The following is a 17919-nucleotide window of genomic DNA, read 5'->3' on the forward strand; positions in this document are numbered from 1 at the left end:
CGTATTTCAGTCTGTCACAGACACCTAACTTTTCCTGTTCTTGAGTAATGTCTGTTCAGTCAGACCAGAAGCTCCGTGAGGATGGTCATGCTCACCGCTGTTCCCCCGCTGCCTGGCTCAAGGCCTGGCACGTGACTGCTGCTTGACCCTGGGCTGATCCAGGGCTAGGTGTCCAGAATTGCCTGGCCTCTCCCTTCCCCATTCCCAGTGGCGAGGCTGCGTCACATACTCATCCCCTGCCTCCTCTCAGGCCCCTCCACCACTTGCACCTCGACCCCCATCCCGGCCTGCTCACCCGGAATGACGATATCTCCGAGTCCCAGCATGGCAAAGTTGTCTGCTTCGAGGCCCTTCTCCAGCAGGTCCTGGGGAAACACCACTGTGGGGGGAGGCAGGGATGCGAGGAATTGGTGAGAGGCTGGTTCAGACTGCCTCCCAGCCCCCCATCTCTGTTGCATGAAACTCACACACCTGCATTTAAGGGGGGGGGGGAGTGTGGAGGTGGTGACAGGTTGAAGGGCAAAGTCTCCATCTGGAACCACAGCGGGTTAGAGGGGGAAGAATCTAGGATCATCTAGATCGAAAGTTGCCTGCCTTTACTGAGCCAGAACTCACACAGCACACCATCAGTGCTCTTTGGTAGCCATGGAACCCTCCGGTGAAGTGGGATCGACCCCAAAGCCACATGGATGAAAGAGACCAAAGAGCCCACGCAGTGCTGACATCTAATAGGCTTTCCGTCTCATGACGGCACGGGTGGGGACAGGTGGTGGCCCTTGTCTGCAGCAGGGGGAGCCTGGGCTGGAAGCCCTTCCTGGATGTGCGGAAGGAGAAAAGGCCACACTCCTACAAACTCCTTACTTAAAGCCCCTCACTCAGAAATCCTGCTGACCCACTCGTTTAGATAAACACAGATGGAGAGAAATGCCTCCTCTGTGTCCAGTTATGGCAAGAGGGGGCTGTAACCGGATCTCATTCACAGCGCCTATTTTTCTTTTTAGTATTTTATTTGAGAGAGCGAGAGAGCACAAGCGGGGACGGGGGTGGGGGGAGAGGGGCAGAGGGAGAGGGAAAAACAGGCTCCCTGGGATCAGGACCTGAGCTGACGGTAGACGCCTAACCGACTGAGCCACCCAGGCGCCCCTCCATAGCACCGCGTAAGCAGAGAGCAGTTAGGTGTGGGCTTCAGGGCGAGACTGCATGGGTCTGAATCTTGGCTCTGGTCTGTGACTTTGCACAGGTTACTTAGCTGCTCTGTGCCTTAGCTTTCTCACCTGTGACAGGGTATAAGAGAACCGACCCCACAGAGTTGTGGTGAGAATCAGGTGATTTGCACACATTGTTAACGGTCACCCCATGCCTTCTTTACTAACCCAGTTCTGACTTTGGGTGGGGCAGCCTTCCCAGGGGATGGATCAAGTGGCACAAGGCTGGGTCAATCTGGACAACCCTGGTCCCTGAATTCCCCACTTCCCTTCCAGCTAGGGGTGGCCACGTGACCTGGCTCTGGCCAACACTATGTAAGCAGAGGTACACTGGGGGTTCTAGGTGAGCTTGTGCCTCCCTAATGAGCGCACAGATGCCCCCCCCCACCTACTTCTTCCCCCCCTGAAAGCAGTCCCAGTGATTCACAGATCTCCGCATTCTATCTTCCCAATCCCGGTACCATTCAATTCTGAGAGGTGGAGGTGAAAACTAGGGCCCAGAGAGGTGAATGGTCTCTTGCCTAAGGCGGCCCAACCAGCTAGTGTCGGATCTGACACACCAGTCCAGGCAGCCCAACTTACCCACTCTGCCATCCTGCTTGAGCTCTACGGCTAGCAGTGGAGGGCAATGGGCCTTCTCCCCATGCCAGAACCCAAGTATGACAGTGTCACTACCCTCTTCAGAGCCTTCCAATGGCTCATTCACTGCCCACTGGGCAGTCCAGGCTTCCTGGCATGATACTCTTGGCTTCCCAAATCTGGCCTCTTTTCTGCTGCTCCCCTAAACTCAGCCACATTCCCTCCCTGATTCTCTGCTCCCAGGGCCCTCCGTGTATTTCCCTGCCTCTGCCCTTTGCTGAAGCCCTGCTCTCTCTTCCAAAGGCCCACCCTGCCCCTGCTTCCTTGGTAAACACATGATCATCCTTCATGAGAGCTTTCCTGGCACCCTGGCTAGCTTCCGCTATCATGGCACATGGGGAGGAGCTGCTGCTCTGGCTGGCCCAGCATCTGTTCTCCTGCTGCAGAACTGCCTTGCTTTACACCCTTGGTTCTGGGGGGGCTGCCAATTCAAACGCTCTGCTCCCAGACACTGGGGAGGGCAGCAACCCAGGCCTATCCGTCGTGATCCTTGCCTCCTCAGCAGGAGGGCCTGGCTCACGGGCCCACTGGTTTATTCAGACCAAAGCTGGCAGAAGCTTGTTTCCCTCGGGGTCCCTGAGCTGAGACCATAGCACCTGGGAGCAGTGTGTAGCCACGAACGTCTGTCCAGCTCATGGGGGCCTGTCTGCAGCAGCGGAGAGCAAGACTTTGCGGAGAACAGTTATTTCCTGCTTCTCGGAGGCCGGCCTCCCCCTGGCTGCCCAGTGCCCGTGGTGCACACTTCCCAAGACCAAGGCCTTCCCAACAGGACTCCCCCTTCTTCCTTGCTATCAGCCTGACTCATTCTATCCTCTTCTTTGGTACTCATGATTCCAAAACGGGGCTCTTCAGTGGTCTGAGCCTTAAACTCAAAGCTAATCACGCTTTTCCACCCCCGCTGCCGATGACCAGTTTGGATTTGGGCCTGTGGGGGGAACCTCCCTAATGAGAGAGACACAAAGTTCCCTCTCTCTGCCTCTGGACATGGCTGGGTGAGGAGTCAGTACTAGGAGCTGTGGCAGCCAGCTTGGGACCAAGAGGTAATGAGCTGAAGGGACAGGCAGATATGCTGAAGATGGTGGGGTGGACACTGAAGCCAGCCAGCTCTTGGTGACCGCACTGGGGGACGCTCAGGAACGCACTGCTGAGGCGCTCTGCCATGGGCCCGCTACAGAGACAACACTTCTGCGTTGCTTACTGATGCCTAGATGCCTGTCGCTGGATTTTCTCCTCTTTATCAACAACGGGTGGCTACCCGGAAGAACAAAACCTGAGCCATGTGAGGGGGGTGGGACAGACCACGCCAGCTAAAGCACCCGGTGAGAGGCTTCGGGCCCCAGTGTGGACTCTCCTTTCCTGGAGAGCGCCCGCGTGCCCCGCTGCAGGCTGTGTTAGACACCCCCTCTGTGCTTGCTCCCCTCTGGCTCATCCCCTATCACACTACACTGGGGCCAAGCGGCAGGACGTCAGGGCCTGGGCAGAGGGCAGCTGCGTGTGAACACAGCCGATGAATCAAAGAGGGGAAGGAAACCAGGCTGGAGACACGGGACAGCCTCGAGGAGGAAGAGATGTGTGGGGAAGAGCCAAGGGAGAGGTACTGACCAAAACAGGGACCACGAGGGGGAAGGGCCACGAGGTGGAAGTACAGGGGCTCCCCACGGTGGATGTGGTCACTTACATTTTATTGGTGCCTCAAAGGACTTGGCCACTGTCACCATCACATTGGTGCCAAATACCTAGGAGGAGAAGACAGGAGTCTGGAGGGAGGTGAGGGCCAGGTGGGAAAGGAACGCTGCCTAGGAACTCTTTTTTTTTTTTTTTTTTTTAAAGACTTATTTAAAGGAGAGAGAGCACATGTAGGGATGGGCAGACGGAGAGAGACAGACAAACTCCAGGAGACTCCTGTCTGAGCTTGGAGCCTGATGCAGGGCTCGACCTCAAGGCCCTGAGATCATGACCTGAGCTGAAACCAAGAGTCAGACGCTTAACTGACCGAGCCACCCTGGTGCCCCCGTTCTAGGGACTCCTGATGCAATGTTGCCTGAGATCCACAGGGAGGGGCAGGGAGTGAGGAGCTGTTCCAGAGCAGATGGAAGCTGAGATTAGGTAGCTACTGATATTGGTCATAGGAACACCTCAGGGGGCTCCTGGTTCTGGGCAATAAGCAGGGCTATTTGAAGGAGCTGGAAAAGGGCCTCTGACGGCCCAGGCCAGGTCTCCTGTTTGTTCAGGGCTCTGCCCACCCCTAAGAGATAAAGTCCTCCAGCACCACCCACTAAAGGGGGAAAGAGGCTGCCTGAGGCCAGAGAAAGGTGCCTAAGTCTGGCTGACCTTGATCCCTCAGCATGCCTGTGGGGAGTGGGCGTAGCAAGCCCCTCAGCCCAGGGCTGGTGTGTGCCAGAGCGTGCTGCCAACGGCAGCCTCTGTCCTCAGACTAGTGCCCTGGCTGCGCCCATTCATCAGCATTAACCACCCCTGCCTGAATTTCTCTGAGTCTCAACTTGCTTGCTAGGAAGACACAGGAAAGGAATAGCTCTGCCAGGCCACCAGGAAGAAGTGAGGGTGGCTGGAAGGCCTGGGGCACAGGGTGGGCTCTCAGCCACCTGGGGAATCTGTTCTCTCATTCGTTTCACAGATGAGGGCAAGTGGGCCCAGAGAGGACCTGCTCTGGGGTCTCGACTTCCAGGCTGAGGCAGCTGCCTTCTATCAGATGACTGCTGCAAGACAGGGACGGAGGAGGCAAGGCCCACCCCAGCTCCCCGCCTTAAAAAAAATAGATTATTTTATTTATTTGAGAGTGAGAGAGAGCACAGAGGGAGAAGCAGACTCCCGCTGAGCAAGGGGCCCGATGCAGGGCTGGATCCCAGGACCCTGAGATCATGACTCGAGCCGAAGGCAGACGCTTTACCAACTGAGCCAGCCAGGCGCCTGGCAAGGGGCCTTTTGCGTCCCAGGCCGACTCACCCAGAAGACGTCATAGATGAAGAGTCCGCCCAGCAGGATGCAGCCGGTGCTGACGTTGTTCAGGTGCAGGAGCTCCACCCCATTAAGGGAGAAGGCCAGGCCAAAGAGATTGTTGGCAATCCAGTGCTGGGGAAAGGCGGGAGTGAGACGGGCTGTCTGCCTGCCCTGCTCCCGTGTCCCCTCATGCTGCCCCAGGCCCTGGCTCCTCACCTTCCTCAGCAGGTACCAGACGCCAACGATGCTGCTCAGGCCCAGGCATACCAGGTCCTTGGCGTCAAACTCATAATTGATGATCTCTGGGCAGAGAGGCCGGGTAAGTCCACTCCCCGGGGCGGGGCTGCCCCTCCCACCTGTCAGCCCCTGGACGGAGGAGGGCATGGCTGTGGGCACCGTCAGAGCCTCCCCAGCAACCCTCCCCCCCGACTTCCTACAGGAGGGACTGGAGGCCTGGCGCAGGGTCAGTGGGAGGTGGTCTGTGGTGTTGGAAGCACAGACTCTGCATTTGTAGCTGGGTGACCTTGGGGGAGGCAGTTCCCTCTCTGAGCTTCAGTCTCCTCCTGTGTATAAAGGGGACTGTAGCACCTCCCCGATAGGGCTGCTCTGGGGAGCAAGTGAGATGGGTCTCACAGAGCACTCAGCACAGTGCCTAGCACACAGTGGGTGCCCCATCAGTGCCAGCTGCTACTGAGCCCAGGTCTTTAGCTAGGTCCCGGTCCATTCAGCAGTCTTCCTATTTTGCCACCAAAGGAAATCAAGAAGATTGCTCGCAACCCTACATCACCAGCAAAGGAGGAAGAGGAAGAAGGTAAGAGCTGGAGGCCTGGAGAAAAAGCAGGAAGGAGTCCCTGCGTGCTCCTGTAGGGGGCCCTGTGGTAGACATTCCTCTTACAGCCATTCTCCATCACTTCCAAGTTTCCTAGTGAGGAAGCCCAGGAAGGTGGTGGGGCTCGCCCAGGGTTACAGAGCACAGCCATTTCTTTCAGATTCCAGAGTGGAACGGACTGTCGGTTGGCCCCAATTTTTGTTCTCTCCTCTGTGGTAACAGCACCCTGGGGAATTTTTTTTTGGTTTTAATTCAAGTTAGTTAACATAGAGTGTAGTATTGGTTTCAGGAAGCACCTTGGTGACTTTTAACTGGATGTGAAGCCAGTCAGCTCACAGCCACATCTTCTGGCTTGCGCTGTAGCTAAGTGGGCCTGTGACATGGTGATGGTACACCATCCTGGGCCTAAGGGCCACCCGCGTGTGACAGAGCATAAGACAGACGGAGCCTTGGCTCTCAAAGATTCCGTGGTGCAAGCTTAGCACTTTTTTTCCTTTTTTAAATTCAACAATCACCTCTTGGGCACAGACGCACTCGAAATGCAAAAAGGAATGACTTAAAGTCACCACTCTTTAGGAATAAGGCAGAATGTGGCAGGCACCCATAAGAGAGAGAGTGACGTTCACAAGCTCAGACTTTTATGCAAGAAATACTTTTCATCTGGTCAAGTCACTGCCAATACTGTTACAGCACTAGAACGCATACTCGAACAAACCCCCAAAGCCCAGGCATTCCCCAAGGTCCCAGAGTTTTCATTTTTTTTTTTTTTTAAATCAAAGAACCCCCTTTCCAAGTCTTAGGTGGGAGAGCCATCACATTAAAAACAGGTATAACACAAGGAGGTACGCCAGCCACCGTTATCGGGTGCTCCCTACCACGAGCCAGGCTGTGTGCTGAGTGCTCCCCTCATCACGGACTCCCATCCTAACAACATATCTATGAGGGAGGTACTAGATGGATCATTTTCATTCTACACATGAAATAAAAACGAAAACACCCAAGGCTCGGAGGAGTAAAGGCATTCACCCAGAGTCCCCCGTGTAGGCAGTGTAGGCAGTGGCAGAGCGGGGGTGGGAAGCCAGGCAATGTAATTGCAGAGCCCACCTTTTCCATCCCTTGCTTTGTTGAAGAGCCCCGATACTGGAGACAAAGGGGAAGGGGGTGAGAGATCCCCAAGGCAAGGGAAAGCGGGCAGCACTGACCTTCCTTGTTCTCCCCAGAGCCCTGCGTGAAGAGCAGCTGGTACTGTCGATTTGGAAAGTTGGCTGGAAAAAACTTATTCATGAAGGGGCTGGAAGGAAAGACAAAGCAGGTTGGCAAACAGGACCCCCACGGGCAACTGCAGCCCCAACCCATCCCAGAAGCACCCATTCACAGCTCTTTCCTCCCGGCACCCGCACAGCTGCCCTGACGGGGAGGACTTATCAGCCCTATTTCGCAGATGGAAACAGAGAGTAAGTGACTGCCCAGGGGTGACTCCCCATCTCAGCTGAGACTCAAACACAGGTCTCTGGAATCCTAGTGCTTCCACATTGCCTCTCGGTTATCATCCAAGAAACAAAGCAGGGCCAGACATCCACGTAAAATGCAGTTTTAGAACAGGAATGGATGCCAAAGCCTGGTCCGTGCACTGTCTCTGAGAGTCCATCGTCAAGAATGCGTATTCCTCGACTCTCTAGAATCCTAGACTTACCAAGTCAGATGACCTGATGGTTACTGCCTACCCCCCACGCCATGACTTGTTAGGCCTGAGATCTTTTATAAACTCAGCTGGACTCAATCACCTAGAAGAATCACAGCCCTAAGGTGCAGGTGGGAGGTGACCCTCTCATTCCTCCCTTCCACGAGGCCTCTGTTGCTCAGGATGGGCTTAGCCTCATCTCTGGAAAAATGGTCTCTGAATACCCAGCATACTCTATGCCTTGGCCAGGCAGGGAACAGAAACTTTCTTTTCTAGATCATCTTCAGAAAAAGATTAGCAAATCAGGGCCTCCTGGCCCAGCCTGGCCCTGGGGCAGCTCAGCCCAGAAGCCACACCGCTGGTGTGGCTTTGGGCAAGTCACTTTAGTGGCTCATCTCCTCAGCTGTATACGGGGATAACAATACCACCTGTCTCAAACGGCTGCCGTGAAGATAGGCGAGAAGGGAGGGGAGAGGCTTAGCCCAACTCTGGACCCACAACTGGGTGGGGTGTAAGAACTCTGGGCTTCCATCAGCACTGGCGCTTGTCCAGAGCCTGAGCTCAAAAGCATCTGGCAACAGCGGATCAGACTGACAATGACTGATGAGGTGGGCAAATCCAGAATGGTGCTCCCAACTGGTAGGTAAACGGAGGCAGGCCAAGAGGTACCCAGGGCACAGCAGTGAGGTACCCAAGGCAGGGAAAGGGAGCTCCCTTTCTAAGACCCTGGGGGCTGGAGAAAGGAGATGTGGAGTTAAGAACTATTTCAGGGCCTCCTTCCCCACTTGTCGAACAGCTTCCCTGTCTGCAGGGCTGCGGCACGAAGGAGAGCTTTGTGAACAGAAGTGCAGCGGGCACGAGGATGGCGCCGGGAGGGGCTTCCACAGGAGGGCTCTGAAGAAGTGGGGGCAGAAGCTGGGGCAGATGAGGCTGGAAGCTACTTTCAGCTCAGTTTGCTGAATCCCTTTTGGGAGAGCCTGAAGCCAGAGCGTGTGGGCAGAGGCAGAGAAAGGCCTGAGGAGCTAAGCCCTTCGCTGCAGGCTGGCCTCTTCCTTGGGAGCTTGATGCTTAGCTTCTGAACCAGCAGAGCACAGTGACTCGGGGCACGGACTCTGGAGCCAGACTTTCTGGATTCAAATCCTGACTCTACCACTGATAAGCTGCGTGATCTTGGGAAAATGACTTAACTGTTCTGTGCCACTGTTTCCTCTGGAACACTACAGTATATCTTCCTTTTAGTCATTAAGAGGATGAAATGAATGCTTGGCAGCCTGTAAGCTTAACTGTCGCTTTGACTTGAGGTAAGAAGTCTCCAGACTGATGACCTGTTACCCCGAGCAACGAAGAGCTGCTGGATAACACAGGGCAAGAGTCAAGCAAGCTGGCTGGTGAGCCTGAACTTGAGAGAGTAGGGGTCCTGTCTCACCACCTTCACCCCACCCACGCAGGCCTGGTGCCTGGGAGGCAGCCGTAAGCGCTTGCTGACCGCTCTGAATGCAGACTTCTGCAGCAGGCAGAGATTCTTTCCGGCCCTCAATGGCTCCCATCAAACCTAAAGGTCACTGCTTCCTGCTGGAAAACCACATCCTGGTGCCCTTCTCCCCTGGGAGTGGAAAGCAAGGGTTGATAAAACTGACCTTTTCTTCCTGGGGTGGCAGATTTTGTCCTTACGGGCCCTTATCCCTCTAAAGGTCAGCTGGATGGGGTGTGAGCTCAGAGATGATAAAAATAAGCTGAGGTTCCCTTGGCAGGACGGGTTCTGGCATGGGCTTGGAAGTCTTGGTGGCTGTACAAGGTGGAGGCAGGCAGCAGGGGGTGGCGGCAGGGGTGGAAGGGTCCAAAAGAATCCCCACTTGGGGCTGACGTGGCTCAGGGCCGGGCTCTTCCGGCCCTTCAGCAGGTCTGTCCCCCTAGTCCTCTGGGGACCGCAGGACTGCTGGGCGGGGCACCCTCTACAATCTGTTTCCCCTTCTTTCTCACCAAACTGGGAAGAACATGGGCCATGAAGTCAGACAGACCTGGGCTCAAAACCCCCTCTGCCCCCACCAGCTGTGAATCCTAGTGGTCACACGACCCCTCAGAGCCTCACCTTCCCCGAATCCCACCTTCAGACCCTCTGGTTTGGATCCTGATGGAGGTCTGACTCCAAGTTTGTGGCTATAAACAGCTCATGGAAATCCTAACTAAACTGTAGGCTTTTTTTGAGAAAGTATTTCGGAAAACTCACATTTGACTGAAGGAGAAAAATAAATTTAATTTTTGGCTCAGCTTTCTAAATAACATGATTAAATTACGCCTTCCTCCCTTTTTGCTAAAATTATGTGCATCTGATTCAGTTCTTTTCCATGTAAAGTTTTCAAAGCCATTTCTCTCATCCCTCCCATTTTTGGTCCATAAGAAATTTTTTACAGGACAGCTCTGACGCCGTGTAGTGAGCACCCCTTCTGCCCATGGTCATCCGTTGTGTTTATGAGGTCTGATTTTCCCAGGTCAAATACTGTGCTCTAAATTTTATCAAGAAAATGATTCTTCTGTTAAGTTTTAGTCACTAATATATTTCACCATGTGCCATTTCAGTTGATTTTGTTCTATTTCTGTCAATAATTTTTACCAGTTAAAATTATGAATTAGTTAAAAGACAGTGACAAAATACATCGGGTTCTCTGAGGTGGCGGTTGGGCCACGGGGAGGCCTGGAAATCTCAAGCTTCTCACAGATCCAGGGGTGGGATGGACGAGAATTGGGGGGGGGGGCGATTGTAATCTGCATGGGGAAGGAGGGGTCCCAGTGCCTGGAAGCGACTACCCCCATCCCACCCCACCCCACCCCAGATCCATCAGATAGAGAGGTCTGCCCTTTGAGGCTGGGTCTGCCACCATCTTGCTACGTCCGAGTCACTCAGGTCGATTCTCCGGGCCATCATTTTTTAGGATAGGGGGCTGGACTGAAATTCTTGTAAGATGGCCAGGACAAGATTTTATGGTAAAGGGCAGGTAGAGTTGAAGACAACACTGAACTCAGTCCCAGCTGTGGGACCTTGGACCAGAAGCACGTCACGGTGTGCTTGGCACTGTGCTCCGGGCATGCTATAGCCGTGGCTCACCAGATCCTTCCACGCCCCAGTGAGGAGGTGCTCGTAGTGTCTCCATTTTACAGAACTGATGCTCAGAGGGCTTGAGAAGCTTACACAAATTACAGAGCTGGCAGAGCCAGGCCTTGGTCCCAGGGCCAGCTGTCTCTTAAACCGACGCTCGAGCACCACGCGGCCCTGCCAGCGTGCCCAGAGCAACAAGGCCAAGCTCAACTGGCTTTCGATGTCTCTTGTGAGCAGGCCTGGCGCTTCCTCTCTTCCTCTCGCTCTGACTACTGCAGAAAGATCCCGACTGCGCCTTCACTGCACACAGACCTTCTAGCTCCTGGCTTCCCCCTCTCCTTCGTGCTTCTTCCAGGTTTCCCACCCTTCAAAGCTGACTTTAAGCTGTGTTCCTTCCTTCTGGGAACCTCCCTGGTCTGCTGGCTACCTCATGGTCAGCGGTTCTCAACCTGACACTGGACCACCTCAAGCGGCCAGATGGAAACACCGGGGACACTTTTGCAGTCACAAGCTGGGGGGGACTGGGGACGCAACTCCCATTTAGTAAGCAGGGCCAGGGAATGCCAAATGTTTATAACGCATGGAGAACTGGCCTGTCCACGGCGCTAACAGCAACACCCCGAGGGTCCCCGGCTGCAGTCCTTTATCCCCACTGAACACACACAAGCATGTGGCCGTCCCAGCAGGGTGGCAGTGGGAAGATGGCTCTGGGGCCACTTCGACCTGGGTTTGAATCTTGGCTCTGCTGCTTATCCATTGTGCGATCCTAGCAAATTTCTTAATCTCTTTGAGCTTCAGTTTGCAAAGTTAACAGGATTAAAAGCAAAAGCTAACCTCCTGAAGTTACCTGGCAGGTTAGCACAGGAAGTAATAGTAACAATGACAGTTAACAGTTATTAGACACATTAGGTGCCAGATACTGGGCTAAAAGCTTTCCCCCATGATCCACGAGGAAGGTTCGATTATTTTCCTCCACGTTCTGCTGAGGAAATTGAGGCCAGAGATATTAAGTGACTTGCCCGAAGTCGCTGGGCTATTAAGTAGCAGAGTCTGGATTCAAATTCAGGTCATCAAATTCCAGAGGCTGCACACCTAACTTCTCACTATACTCACTGCCTCGCTCTCATTAGGAAATAAGCTCATGCGCGAGAAGCCAGGCTGAGCGCTTGGTGCCCAGCAGCCTACGACACCTGGCAGGTGGCACTGGTACTCCCCATCTCAGCACCGCGACAAATAACTTTCCCAACAACCGTGGTGGGGGAACACCCACTGGATACTCTTATCAGTACTTGTGAGGAAACTGCGTCCCACAGAGGCTACGGTTCTTGTTCTAGGTCGTCCACGGTGTACCACAGGGGAAAGATGCCCTCGTGTTTTACAGCCAGGATTCAAACCTGGCTCTGAATGACGCCAAAGGTCATGTTCTCATCCAAGACCCTGTACTGGCTCCTGAGAAAGCTGCTTCAAATGTTGCAGAGATGCCTTCTGACCTGATGGTGTGGGACAGGGCCAGGATCCCCAGCACGAAGAAATACATGGACAGCAAGAGGTTGATGTACTCCTGGGAGAATATCTGAGGCAGAAATAAAAAAAAAGAAACAGGAAGTCAGGGTTGCCAGTGGCTATGAGGAAACCAGAGTCCCCGCTTCTCTTTTGGAGGTTGGTCTCATCCCTCTGGAGCTAGGGAACGGTGGCAGGAAGACTCTCAGACAGCGCTAGGGGCCTTCTAGCTTCCGTGGCTACAGAAGAAAAGGGAGGGACCTCAGGCCCCCGGAAGCGCACCCAAAGGAGTCTGTGTATTTGTGCCTGGTGGCTCCACCATCTGCAGACACGCAATATGGCGTCTGTGCTCAGAGGCCTGGCATGGAATCATGGGGAGGACAGTCCTGAGTGCGGCGTCCCAAGGGAGCCATCTGAACCTCAGAATGCACTCTTCCAAGGTTCCTTCTCCCTGCTCAAAAATCTAGGGAGCCCATTACACCAAGGCCCGAAGCATGCTACTTATAAGCCGATTGTGCTCTGCCCCATCGTCCACACGACGTTCTTCTGGAGGACTCTTCCCATGGTGATGGCTGGAAGCTGTAACAGCAAGCCCTGCCTTCTGCTTCTCGGTCTTACTGTCAAGTGAAACTGGGAAATGTTCTCTCTCGTACTCTAAAGCCACCTGTCACTGCTGTGAATTCTGGACTCTGGGGAAGGCCCCGTCATCTCCCTCTGCATTCACCCTCTCCTGAGTTTGCTTTCCTGCGGGTCTCCGGCTGGGAGGGAACCACGTGCTGTGGTATGGGGCACAGGGCACTCTCAAGGAGGCTGTTACAGAATCTCTTTAAACGCCTGTCTGCCCACGTTGCTCTCACAAGCTCAAGGCCCACACCCTCATGTGGGCCTCAGGCCCTGCCATGGCCGCTGCAGACCTTCTCAGCTGTGGCTCACAACACGCTGGTCGTCCTTCTACATGCTGGGGCCACACTAGCCTTTCTGCAGGGCCGTGTCTGTGTCACAGCCCCGCCACAGGCAGCCGGCCTGTGCACACGCTCTTCTGCTGCCCGGGACATTCTTTCCTCAGCTAGGCCGCCCTTCTTTCTTCACCTCTCAGCTCGGAGCAGCTCTCCTTGATACAGCCACCCCTCGTTAATTCAGCTTACACATACTGACTGCCTACTACGTGCACGGCATTGTGGGAACCACTGGGGATACAGCAAGGAATATGGCATAAAAGTCCTTGCCCTCATGGAGTTTATGCGCCAGCGAGGGAGAAGGAATCTCAAAAGAAACAAATATGTAATATATTGTCAAGTGGTGATGGGTGCTCAGAAGAAAAGCAAAGCCGGGCAAGGAGACAGAGGAGAGGAGAGCTTCTCTTTTAGACGGGTGGCCAGTGAAAGCCTCCCAATGGGAAGATACTCACGTCGTTGAGGAATAGAACCTTAATGAAGTAAGGGAGCCGCTGTGAAAATATTTGAGGGCGAGAGCATTTGGGGCAGAGGGAAGGGTGAGTGCAAAGGTCCTGAGGTGCGTATGTTGCTTATGTGTGTGAGGAATAGTCAGGGCCTGTGAGCCTAGAGCTGAGAGTAAGGGGATGGTGTCAGGAGATGAGGCTGGGAAGGTTAAGAGGGAGAGAGATCCTACAGGGCCATGAGAAAAACTAGATTCCTCCAGGTGAGACAGGCGGTACTGGAGGCCAAGGGCAGGGGTGTGACGTGACTGGATGGCCTGAGGGGATCCCCGTGCTGCTGTGTGGAAGCAGACAGCCCAGTAAGGAGGGTAGTGCAGAGTCTGGAGGATAGAGGATGTTGCCCTCGGCTGGAAGATGGGAAGAGCAGGGAGGACGGAACGCAGGGTTTGCGGCTGGCCGAGCAGTGAGGTAGATGGAGGTGTTGCTGTCGGAGGTGGGGTAGGGCAGGAGCGGGGATTCATGCTGGCTGGGGGCTCTTCTGTGCTTTCCTGGTGCTACACCTTGCCTCTCTGGCACTTTCCAGGACTGTAACTTCACATTTATCATGTGACTGACTGGTGTCCATCTCCACCAATTAACAAGAAACTCCTTGAGGGCAAGGGTGGTCAGTTGTTTTTCTCACTCTGGGCCTTGTACACAGCAGGCACTCAGTAAATGTTTGCAGAATGAATGGATGAGCAAAGCAGTGGCCTAGAATGTGACTACCGTAAGAAAAAGCCCTATGAACACATTTCGCAGGCATGGGGGCCACGTTTTACGAAGTGTGGTGGACCTCTCGGTAGCGTTCCTTCCACGTGGGCCCTTGGGAAGATCTCTCTGGCTGCAACTTAGAGCCAGCAGCTGGCTTGACTGTGTGGCCTATGAACTGTGCGCCAAGTCTCACCAAGTCTGGCTTGCTTTGTGCTGTAGCTGCTAGAAACTCAGAGCCACACCGGTATTCGAGTCTCTCCGACAAGAGTACATGTCTTTCACTTTAGAGCCTGGGCTCAGGGTATGATCCTCACCCAAGGCTTCGTTTTATCCTACTTTAATTTTCTCTTTCACTCCAATTTCTTCCTTTAATTCTTTTACTTATACTGCTGCGTATAATTTTTATAAGCTGTCTCAAAGCAATCAGTTTTGAATGAGGTGGGCTAAGGTAAATTTCAGGGTGTTGAGAAATGTCCCACCTGGGGGGAGAGGAGGAAAGGGGCTGAGGGATACCGCCGTTCGGCAAACCAATCAACAAGCCGCCCGCCTGGAGTCTGGGAGGAATCTGTCGGCTGTGTGGTCCAGGTAGCCTCTTCTCAGAAATCTCAGTGTGGACCCTCTAGAGACAGAGGCAAGAGGTATGCGGTGTCCTCTGGCGCAAGGCAGGCAGGGGCTTACCTGCCTGGAGAAGGGGACAGGCTGAGCATCCAGTGCCTTCAAGAAAAATGCTCATACCCTCCACTGCCAGAAACTTCTTTCTGAGGGAACCTAGCTGAAGGAATGAATCCTAAGTACTGAAAATGTTGGAAGGCCTTGAGGCAAGGGCCTGGGTATGTATCCCTGGCAGTCAGCACAGCGCAGACCTGAGACATATCTGCCAAAAGCCAACTTGGAGGCAATGGGCTAGATGTACAGACGGCCACAGATCTCAAAAGTATGGGGGGGAGAAAAAGCAGACAGATGTACTGCACAGCTCTATCTATGGAGGCTGGACTCTCAGCAGACACAGATATGCTCATACCATACGTTTTACAAGGAGACACACATCTGAAGACAAAGCCAACGCATCAGAGCAGGTGCTTCTCGTGGAGACGGAAATGAAGGTGGGAGATGAAGGCGGGCACTAGGGGTGAAGGGGCACCTGGCATGGACTGATGATGGTGTACTATGAACCAGAGCATGGAATAAATTCAACTCTTCACCCAAGGTCCAGGGGAAAAAAAAATCAGTGCATACCTAACGTTATCTGACGCACTCTCATTTGTAAGAGTAAAAGTTGAGATGACTTCTGTTTAAAATGAGGGAGATGCTGGAGGTGAGCTGTGGTCAATCTGCCCTTGGGGGGATTCTGAAGCCACTAAGAAGTGTAGTTCTGATCCAACAATGAGGGAGTGATGGGACAGGAAACAGGTGTTATATTATGCTGTGACTTGCTCCCAGACCGGTAAAAGTAGGGAATTCTGACGCTACTCAATGCCTGTGAGAGTGCAGGGCAGCCTGCCAACTCCCAACTATCAGGGCAAATGTAAACGGGTGCCACCTTTCGTGGGGATTTGGTACTATCTGTTCAAATTACAAACGGAGATGTTACGTGACCTGGTCCTCCTACTGCAGGTACACTTGAAGATACGGGCCCAGGCAAGACACCGTGCCCGGTGCTCGCGGCAGCACTGCTGTGATATTCCGGCACTAGGCAGCCCTCAGGGCACAGCCATGGAACAGGGCCACAGGCAGGTGTTAAGAAGAACGAGGCAGACGTGAGTGCGTCAATATAAAACATAGCTCTCCGGTAAAAATCCTGTATCTCATACATATATTTGTTTTTAAATATTAACATATATGTAGATCTATGCATAAGACTCACAAGAAACTACACTGGGGAGAAGATTATGGCTCATTTACACCCTGCCTGAGATTGAAAACGTTTTTTTCTGCCATCTACCCATGTTTTTAACATGTGAATTCAAGTCGTCCTTGAGGGCTTTTCAGTGCCCAGGGAAAAAGCGCTTGTGAGGCACGAGTGCAAAACGAAAGACACAACACTATAGCTAGGATAAGACTATAATTATGTGAAAAGCATGCTTATTAAAACCCTGAAAGGAGACATGCCCAAACGTTAATAGTGATTGTTACCTTTGTATTATTTTTCCCCACTTTGAGATCTTCCCCTCCCTTTAATTTTTTTGCATATCTTACTTTCATAATCAGAAAATAGTACGTGTTATATTAAAAAAAAAAAAGAAAAGCTTCAGAAGAGTTTGCAGTAACATGAGAGAATGCTTATGATGTTATTAATGGGGAGTGAAAGCAGCAGCTACAAAACTGAGTACGCCACGTGGCCACAGCTACAGAGAAACCATGCACCGGGAGAACAGCGCAAGGACACACCTCCAAAGGGAACCTGTGATTGTCTCTGGTAGTGGGGTTTTGGATCACTGCTGTTTTCCCCTTTTTACTTTTCTGTGCTTTCCACGTTTTCAACACTGAGCCTGTGTAACTTTTATTGGGAAAATAAACCTCGGTAAATTAAAAAAAAAAAGGCAATTAGTATGGTAGAGGCGTACTGGAGACACAAGCTAGACCCCATCCCAGCATAAACAGTACAACGCAACCAAAACTGTATCATGAAAACGAAACAAAAAAGCCAGGTGGAGAAAAGAAATAATGACTATGGGAAAGAGTCCCGAATGCCATCGGTGGTTATCTCTGTGTAGTCGGTCTAGAGGTGAATTATTAGGACTTTTTTCCCCCCCTTGCTCTTTATTTTCTACAAATGAACATGCATATCTCCTGTGATGGGAAAAATAAAACAAAACAAAATAAAGTTACTGAAACCAAATGACACAACAGGTGGCAAAGGACTTACTTTGAAAAAGAGATAGAGCCCCAAGAGCGTGCAGCTGGCGATGATGGGGAACCGGGCAGCGTCCCGGCTGGTGATCGTCTCAGGCATGTCCGAGGCGTTCTAGAGCAGATAAAAAAGGGGACTGTGATTAGGGGTGCGGTTCTGGCCTCTAGGCGCTGGAGCTCACTCATCTGCCCCTCCACATCCTCCTGACCCCAGGCTTTGGCAGCGTGGTCCCCTCTGCCCATCGCAGGGGAGATGCTCCATCTGCCGTTCTGCCACTGGGGCCATGTGGACCCCGAGAGCGCACGTGGGGCAGATCTGGAGAGGTGAGCGAGGGCAGAGGCAGTTACAGCATGTAATAACTGAGAGAAAACCCTGGAAACTGTGCAACAGGGTAGCCCTAGACCTCACGAGAACCATTCCCAGTTTCCTTATGGATTAGCTACCAGGTAAGCATGATGAATTTGTTATCCAGTAAGTATGAGTAGACACAAACCACCAACGGATAAAACTGACAGCAACGTAAACTACACGGGAAGACACCGACCGCAAGGAGAAGCAAATCCTGACAAAACGTACACGTAAGAAATCCAACTGGGAAAACCGAATCTGGTAAGAGTAAAAGCCACAATTACATCCACAATGGCAGATGCTATAGTTGGCGACAATGTGCTTTGGGTGAAGACATGACAGAGGATAAATATTTACATGAAAAAACCTGAATGTAGTCAAAATAACTTCAGCACTTTAAAAAAGGAAAAAACTGGGAGTGGAGCGACAGCACAGCATAGGGATTTCATCAACTTCATAGAATTCCTGCCAGAGAACTTTCTAATGAGAACCCATCAATGGTAGTATAATTCTGGTTTGAATTTACATTAAAAAACACAGAGATGAAAGCTTTCGAGATCATCACGCTCTCGCCATGCTTTCTCTGCTACGCAGAATCCTTAGTCATCAAGGACCTGGTCAATGCCACTGCCATGAAGCATTCCCAGATTTCCCACTGGGCTAAGCCT

General features: G+C 52.7%; 1 protein-coding gene across 8 annotated transcripts in view; it reads right to left on the reverse strand.

Moving 5' to 3' along the window:
• HM13 (histocompatibility minor 13) overlaps positions 1-17919 on the reverse strand; it is a 39268-nt gene that overhangs the window by 13312 nt on the left and 8037 nt on the right. For 3 of the 8 annotated variants that reach the window (XR_006781392.2, XM_045807255.2, XM_045807285.2), the window contains exons 2-8: positions 16919-17017; positions 11897-11979; positions 6834-6922; positions 5019-5158; positions 4809-4934; positions 3523-3580; positions 296-379 (exon numbers count right to left, since the gene is read on the reverse strand). Coding sequence is in view for 6 of the 8 variants with exons in the window: in XM_045807255.2 (XP_045663211.1) it covers positions 296-379; positions 3523-3580; positions 4809-4934; positions 5019-5158; positions 6834-6922; positions 11897-11979; positions 16919-17017 (679 nt within the window). In the remaining 2 variants the exon portion in view is untranslated. Of the gene's footprint in view, positions 1-295; positions 380-3522; positions 3581-4808; positions 4935-5018; positions 5159-6833; positions 6923-11896; positions 11980-16440; positions 16570-16918; positions 17018-17919 lie in introns of all 8 variants that reach the window. The other 5 variants (XR_006781394.2, XM_045807264.2, XM_045807297.2 and 2 more) reach the window with 3 other exon arrangements.

The sequence above is a fragment of the Ursus americanus genome, chromosome 22 (assembly GCF_024610735.1).
Source record: "Ursus americanus isolate L20-20 chromosome 22, mUrsAme1.1.p, whole genome shotgun sequence".
Classification (NCBI taxonomy): Eukaryota; Metazoa; Chordata; class Mammalia; order Carnivora; family Ursidae; genus Ursus; species Ursus americanus.